Source organism: Lipotes vexillifer, unplaced genomic scaffold, assembly GCF_000442215.2.
Source record: "Lipotes vexillifer unplaced genomic scaffold, Lipotes_vexillifer_v1.1 scaffold2106, whole genome shotgun sequence".
NCBI classification, from domain to species: Eukaryota; Metazoa; Chordata; class Mammalia; order Artiodactyla; family Lipotidae; genus Lipotes; species Lipotes vexillifer.
Window position 1 is genome coordinate 498,999 of NW_006775310.1, and position 8,004 is coordinate 507,002.

An 8,004-nucleotide genomic window follows, 5' to 3' on the forward strand; every position below is an offset into this window, starting at 1 on the left:
TTTCTTTACACATTTATCATACCGGCATACTACTTATCTATTCACCATTTTGTCTGTTTCCTCCAATAAATATTCTACGTATGCAAAGACATTTTCTTGTTCAGCTTTTATCCTTAGAGCTTGAATTAGTACCCAGCATTTGTTACGGACAGATGACTATTTGTTGATAAATACCTGCTGAATGAACAAATGAACTGAATTGAACTAATTTCCATCTGTACTCATTACAGCTGGGACTGAAGACCAGGAGAGCATTTCCGACCTGCTCGGAAAGAATTAGGGGCTTCCTGGGAGGGGGGAGAAGGAAAGGGGAAAGGACGGGCCTGGTACCTGTCCCCCGCCCTCGGGGAAAAGCAGCGTGTCTTCCAGCACCACGTGGAAACCGCTCAGCACTTCCTTCTTGCCGTTGCTTCCTACGGTCTGCAGCTCCGCGGGACTGCAGGAGACCACGGTGGTGGTGAACTGGGTAGAAAAGGGATGCGAGAGTAAGCCCCGACCCCAACCCTCAGCGCACCGGAACTGAATCCAGCTCGGTGCCCCCTCCACGCGGCGCCCTCTTCCCCGCACCGCCGCACCCGCTCGGAGCATCGGGTTTCCCGCCCGCCGGCCGCACCTCCCTGGCGTAGCTGTCCCGCTGACACTGGAACGCCATCACTGCTGTCTCCCAGGACGCCGGTAACCTTGCACACTGAAACGCCTGGCGCCGGACGGAGAGCGAAGCGAGACAATCTTCATTCCGGGCGCGTCTCTGCGCAGAAGCAAAAGGGCAAAGAACGGCGTGTGGTTTGGGCAAATTTATTGAAAACGCGAAGTGCAGGCGCTCAGCGTTGTTGAGGGACTATTTTAAGACTTTGAAGAAAACCAGAAGACAAGACAGAACAAAACTGCGGCCTGAACTTATCATAGCACTTCGTTTGGCCCCGTTGGATCCCAGGGATGTACGTAATTCGGCCCCGCGGAAGCCTGCCTGATAGAAGTGGGGACGGTACTGGCTTGGATAGACAGCAACGCCGCCCAATGGAAATGTAATGCAAGCCACATGTTAATTTTTCTTTAAAGCTCTTTTTTTTTTTTTTTTTTTTTTTTTTTTTGCGGTACGCGGGCCTCTCACTGTTGTGCCCTCTCCCGTTGTGGAGCACAGGCTCCGGAGTCTTTTCAGCTGAAGTGGTAAACAAGAGAGGGATATGGCTTGGGAAATAAAGTTAAGATTCTATTTTGAAAGTACTGAGTTTGAAACACAGTTAAATGGTAAAGAAAGACAGTTAGAAATATGGAACTAGAACCTGGGAAGAAGGTCAAAAGTGGAACTACACATTTGGAAGAGTCTCCCACAGTGAAGGGCGAGTTGGTTAAAACCTTTGAAGGAAAAAAAGCACAGAGAAGAGAACCAAGGCTGAGCCCATTTGGGGCCGGGAGAATGAAGCAGAGCCAGCAAGGAGTCTATTCATGAGAGCTGAGGAGATCGGTTTTTTTTTTTAATTAATTATTTATTTGGTTGCGCTCGGTCTTAGTTGCGGCAGGCGGGCTCCTTAGCTGGGGCATGCGAACTCTTAGTTGCAGCATGCGTGTGGGATCTAGTTCCCTGACAAGGGATAGAACCCGGCCCCCTGCATTGGGAGCACTGGTATCTTATCCACTGCGCCACCAGGGAAGTCCCTTAATAATGTTTTTATTTAAATCACCATATCCAAAATATTATTTCATCATGTAATGTGTATTTTATAATAAGTGAGTTTTTTCCCCCCCGTACAAGATTTTCGAAACCTGGTATGTATTTTACACTTACAGCACATCTCAGTTCGGACTAGCAACATTTCAGGTACTCAATAATCACGTGTGACCATTGCTACGGGATTGGACAGTGCAAATAAAGAGGTTAACAGAAGTTAACAAGTTTAACTGCAATCGGTGCCTTAAAACGTTAAATGGATTAAAAGTTAAGATTAACTTTCTGCTCTTTTAAATCAAGTAATAAAAAGCTTGAAGTTCCCAGATGTTTCAGAATATAGGGTTTTTCTGATTTTAGGCAGTAATGCAGACCATACCCATGTGTTACGTAATGTGTTCCATTTGGAACCCTGGAGCAACTCCGTGTGATCAAACGTATTGATATTTATGCTGAGAAATAAATACGCTAAATGGAATAAACAAAGACTATAAATAGCCTCACATCATTTTAGGTCATATTTTCCTGCTGGATGAGTTTTGGTGTTAACTTTTTTTTTTAGGTCAGTTTTTAGAAATTTTCGGTTTTCAGAATTGTGGGCAAGGGGACATATGCTATAGAAGTTCAAGTCCCAGCTTTGCCACTTATTGTGACCTGTTTGAGTACCTATTAAGAGAAGACTTAATTATTTTACAAGGTTGATATGAAGTTCAAAATTTTTAATGAGATATTAAAATACTTAGTAAATTGTAAAGCACGATACAAATACAGATTTGCATTATGTTATTTTTTAAGTTTAAGAACTAATGTCAATATCAAAATGGGCAAAAGACATGGACAGAGCACATTAAAAGAAATATTAATCACTAATAAACAATGAGCAATCTCATAATTTAAAGCAAATTAAACCAGGGAATTCCCTGGCAGTCCAGTGGTTAGGATTCTGTACTCTCACTGCTGAGGGCCCGGGTTCAGTCCCTGGTCAGGGAACTAAGATCCCTCAAGTCCCGCGACGTGGCCAGAAAGAAAAAAAATGAAGCAAATTAAACCAAGTATAATTTTATCTTGGCAAATATCTAAAAGGTTTTGGAGAATGGAGCACTCTTGGTGGAAGTGAAAATTGGTATGATTTCATCTAAAAGCAACTTGGCAACAGCTTTCAAAATGTTTATCTGCTCTTTGACCTAGCAATTCTACTTCTAGAAATTTACCCTATAGGAATTCCCTGGTGGTCCAGTGGTTAGGACTTGGTGCTTCCACTGCCAGGGCCCAGGTTCAATCCCTGGTTGGGGAACTAAGATCCTGCAAGCCGCGTGGTGTGGCCAGGAAAAAAAAAAAGAAATTTACCCTACAGATATTCTTGCCAAACATGTAAGGATCTACTTTTGAAACTGTTCCTTGCAGCCTTGTTTGAAAACTGAAAAAGACTAACAACTTAAATATCCCTTGATAAGGAACCAGTTAAATTATGGAAAATATATTCAACTGAATACCATGTAGCCATAAAGAAGAGTCAGATCTATGTATACTGATTTAGAAAGAGCTCCAATATATATTAAGTGAAAAAAAGGGGGGTACAAGATGTATATTAATAGTATGATTCCCATTGTGTACACACAGACACATTGCATTTGCCTATATGTGTTAAATTTTAATATATTGATATATTGTACTATATATAAACAATACATGATATTGTATATGTTTATGTTCTAGATATGTTGTATGTTTTATATATAATTATATAATATAAATTATAGGTATTATGGAATTTATAACAGGTATAATATATAAAGATCTAGACATAAATATATAAATTTATTGAAGAAACTGTTAACAGTGGTTACAGCTATTGAGGGAGTGCAAATTCTACTTTAAATTTCACACCCTTCTATACTATTTAATTTTTTAAACTATGTCCATATATTACTGAAATAAACTTTAGATTTTAATTTTTTTTAACAAATCTCAGTACTTTACCATGAATTCAAGGGCAAAGCCTGAGTGTTGCATTTTGTTTAAGTCACAGTTTAAGTACACACTGGGCCCTCAGAAAATGTTTGTGGATGAATGGGGTAGCTGATGAATAGAGTAGTAAACAGACATAGGCATTAACTAATGTAACAATCAGCTTTAAAAGTGTAAAGATATTTAAAGGAATGCTCTCCCAGTGCCAATAAATGGCTTAACTGCTTTTTAAGTGCAAAAAGAAACATGTAAAGATACTTCTGGAGTATGCAGGAAGCTAAGGTGGGTTTCTGGCTGGTTCTAGAGGTCGCAGTATTAGCTATACAGTGAAAGGCTGGTTTCTGCTCTGAAGATCTGGGCATGGGAAAGTTCCCCAGCTTGGTTACAAGTCTGCTCCCAACATCTTTCTTCTTCCAGTCTCGACAGTAAGGGCCAGGATGTCTGACACCCACCTCTCCACTGGAGAGGAGCTATAGACAGGAAGAGGCTTGCCTCTAGAAGAAGTACAAAAAGGAAAGAGACACAGAACAGTTGCTACAGATTTATTATAATCTATATGCTGCTTCTATGGCTTCTGCTCTTACACATACACACACACAGAGGCTCAAATACTCCAGAAAGCCCTGATGAGTGGCCCAAACACAAAGATTACAGCCAATTGGTAGGAATTCAGAAGCCCCACCTGTCTACTCCTCTCCTATCCTGTCATCTGACGCAGCAGCCATAGTCAAGTGCCTAGGAAATAGAAATAAAGCATGAAGGAGGACCCTTAATAAAGAGCTTCTAGGAAAGTTCGGAGATCCCAGAGGACCCTGGCGCACAGCCAAAGAGCTGAGAAAGACCCAGGACCTAGCTTGTTAGAGTGACTGGAAGATAGCCACAGCTTCCTCCCCAGCTATGCTGTCACAGAAAGTTAATTACTGGTTACGTCCGCACTGTCAGAATCATCCTGGGGGGGAAAAAAAAAAGACAAAAGCACCTGTAGAGTCTGCAAAGAGTGGACATTTATGTTCACAAATGCTGCTCACTCCCTCCAGCTCTCCAGGTTTTCTTTGGTAATTTTCTGAATCACACAACTTCTTGGGAGCCTAACACGGAAGGATTTAAATTTTGTATGATAAAATAAGACACTTGTACTCAGTAAACAGCACTGTGCCATGCACCATTTAATGCCAGAATTACAGCGAATGCTACTGGTCCTTACAGCTATAAAGATAAGTCAACAGGGCCAGGTCTGCCCTAGATTGGAGAAGCAGAAGGGGAGATGGAAGGGACAAGGGTCTTACTGGGCTTTTCTAGAGCATGGAGAAGAACATTTGACCTCCTGTGTCAAATTCAGATTTGGCTAACATGCACTGAGAACCACTATGTGCTAGAGACTGGGACAGGAGCTTTCTAGTATCTTATTTTTAAGGGCTAAAAGGAAAGGGAAAGGTTAAGGAGCAGGCTTTACTTACATCCAGGTCGTCCATTGCAGGGGGAGGCCTCTTGGTGCTCACCTTCTCCAAAAGCTGGTGGGAAGAGAAAAGTAGTCACAAGAGAGAAGAGGGGCAAAGGAAGAGCAATCTGCATATTGACGGACCACAGGAAAACGGTCCCAGGTGAACAACTGCCCCAGCTTTAAAGCCCCTAATACATCACTGGAATGAACTGAAGAAAAGTAAACTGATAGCCCCCTTTTTAAAAAATTTTATTTTATATTGTAGTACAGTTGATTAACAATGTTGTGTTAGTTTCAGGTGTACAGCAAAGTGATTCAGTTATACCTATTCTTTTTCAAGTTCTTTTCCCATTTAGGTTATTACAGAATATTGAGCAGAGTTCCCTGTGCTATACGGTAGGTCCTTGTTGGTTATCTATTTTAATTATAGCAGTGTGTATATGAAATTGACCCCCTTTTTATAAGGAAATTTAGACACACGCACCTCCTTACTAATCTGGGTTACTATTAGTGTTTTTGCAACTTGAATAAACAGCTGAAATTCAGAAACCAAATATCGTACAGCACGGTGCAATTTATTGTGGATTGGTGATTTATTTTGTGATGTGAATTTTTATACTGCGTACTTTGAGCTTCCCATGAAGCCATCTGGCTCAGGAAAAACACACACACATACACAAAGAAAATAGAAGGGAGAACAAGAATTACAGAAAAGTAGGAAAAGCTTTTGCCAAACTTTTTTGGAACACAGGCTCTGCTCTAAACAGTGAATGAATCTATGTATACAATTTCACTAGCAATATTCACTTCTCTCATCCCTACTAAATAAACATTGCACAAAACATAAAGACTAGCACACCACTGAGCAACCTGCCTGGGGAGATCATATCCCTCTGCCTAGCCCTGACGACAATCTTCCAGAGCAATGTGTGCAGAGAGTCACAGAGAATGACTGAGACAGGCAGAGAACAGCATTACCTCTGCGTAATGGTCCACCTGAGCCAGCTCCACTTCTTCATCCCCTTCCCAGTCTCTCCAGTTATCAAAATCCACAGACAACCACACTGGCTGCAGGAGGAAAGCAGAGAGAGTCACAGGCCAGGAAGGCAGCAGCAGAAGTGCATAGATGAGTGTGGGTATGTGTGTGGGAGCATGCTTGGGGAAAAGAGGGTCAATGGGGGTATCATCTTCCCAACAGCACCCCTTTAGTTAACCCCGCTCCAGACTGCCACGTCATCAGCAGCTGCCAAGCACAATGCCAGGCATTGTAGGGGATGGAAAAGCATAGAAACTCTGTCCTCCAGGAGCCAACTGACTAGAAAGATAACACATCGAGAAAGATAACTGTATCATAAAGCATCCTAGGAGTCAACCAAGCAGCATTCCCTGGAATCAGGGACAACCCTTTGAGGCCCATATTCTGAGTACCCACATTTAGACAGGGAAAGAAGTTATTTACACGTTCATTTAACAGGTATTTATTGAACACATACTGTGGTTGGCACTGGGATTTTTAAAATGTTCACTACACAGTCCCAGCCATCAAGAAGCAAGTAGGGGACTTCCCTGGTGGTGCAGTGGTTAAGAATCCACCTGCCAGTGCAGGGGACACAGGTTTGAGCCCTGGTCCGGGAAGATCCCACAAGCCACGGAGCAGCTAAGCCCAAGCGCCACAACTACTGAAGCCCGTGCGCCTGGAGCCTGTGCTCTGCAACAAGAGAAGCCACTGCGATGAGAAGCCCGCGCACCGCAACAAAGAACTGCTCACCACAACTAGAGAAAGCCCGCGCGCAGCAATGAAGACCCAATGCAGCCAAAATAAATAAATAAATAAATTTATTTATTTTTAAAAAAAGAAGCAAGTAGGGAAGGGAAATGTAAATAATCATTATAATACAGTGTGGAAAGTGTGACGGTGGGTTCTGTAGGGGATACTATAGGAAGCCAGCCTTCTTGGAGTAGCAGGGCCTTGAAGGATGAGCAGGGGTTAGGTGGGCAAAGGTAGTGGTGATGGAGACTTTCCAGGAAGAAGGCATAGCTTGAGCAAAGGTATTGAGGTGCATAATAGCCTGGTGTGTGGAAGACAGCTGCAAGCAGTTTGCTATGGCTGGAATGTGACATTTGAGGCGGAGAGTAAAGGGGTGTGAGGCTGAAGAAGGAAAGAACAGCCAAGTCATCAACTTATACGCCATGCTATGGTGCTTAGGCTCTAACCCAAATGGCAGAAGCTACAAGTTCAAATGCCTGAGACTGTCAGGGAGATAGCGAAAAGGAGTGAAGTGGAATGCATGCCCCATTTCAAGCTCCAACTCTAGGCATTTGGGAATTTAGACCAGTGTGGCCAGAGTCTCCAGTTTCCAAGAGAAGCTGAGAATCTGGATTTTTAGGTGAAATCCCTACGTTTTTTTAAAACTTTTTATTTATGTATTTATTCATTTTTACAATCTAGATCTTTTATTTTCTTTATAGCTATCATGCCATGAATTCATAGGGAATGGGTTCCAACAGTTCAGGCTCCTTTCTATTGGTTCTCATGAAGTGTGCTTCACTGGGTGGAGCAGGCTGGTGCTTCAGCTGAACCCAAGTACCCTTCTCTTTGGCTTCCTTCTTTTTCTGATCATTTTCCTTCACACATTTCAGGAAACTATCTCTGCTCTCAGAGTGCTTAATATGCTCAATATGGACATTATTTCTCTTGGCAATAATCTTGCCCTTAACTTGTTTGTTTACAGTGATGCCAACAGCATGCTGGGTAATGCTGTAGACTTGCAATTTTGCCATGGTAACATTTATGGGGCATTCCTTTTTGAACAGAGCCCATTCGCTTGATATCTACAATACCACCTTTCTTGTAGATTCGCATGGAAGGAACAACTCCATGTTTTTTAAAAGGCCTAGAGAACATATAGTGGGTGGCCTCCTCTTTCCC

At 42.4% G+C, this 8,004-nt stretch overlaps 2 protein-coding genes, 1 non-coding gene and 1 pseudogene across 3 annotated transcripts in view; 1 reads left to right on the forward strand and 3 right to left on the reverse strand.

The window, feature by feature from the left end:
- Positions 1-652, reverse strand: part of AARSD1 (alanyl-tRNA synthetase domain containing 1) — a 10,010-nt gene extending 9,358 nt beyond the window's left edge. The window contains exons 1-2 of the mRNA XM_007449885.1: positions 614-652; positions 331-462 (exon numbers count right to left, since the gene is read on the reverse strand). Of these exons, the coding sequence (XP_007449947.1) occupies positions 331-462; positions 614-652 (171 nt within the window). The remainder of the gene's footprint in view (positions 1-330; positions 463-613) is intronic.
- Positions 653-2,888: 2,236 nt separating this feature from the next.
- On the forward strand, positions 2,889-2,960 carry TRNAG-UCC (transfer RNA glycine (anticodon UCC)). The gene has a single exon. It is a non-coding gene; the product is annotated as a tRNA-Gly (tRNA).
- Positions 2,961-4,547: 1,587 nt separating this feature from the next.
- PTGES3L (prostaglandin E synthase 3 like) overlaps positions 4,548-8,004 on the reverse strand; it is a 5,702-nt gene continuing 2,245 nt past the window's right edge. The window contains exons 6-8 of the mRNA XM_007449886.1: positions 6,054-6,143; positions 5,092-5,145; positions 4,548-4,583 (exon numbers count right to left, since the gene is read on the reverse strand). Coding sequence (XP_007449948.1) covers positions 4,548-4,583; positions 5,092-5,145; positions 6,054-6,143 — 180 coding nt within the window. The remainder of the gene's footprint in view (positions 4,584-5,091; positions 5,146-6,053; positions 6,144-8,004) is intronic.
- LOC103077512 (60S ribosomal protein L21 pseudogene) overlaps positions 7,548-8,004 on the reverse strand; it is a 488-nt pseudogene continuing 31 nt past the window's right edge.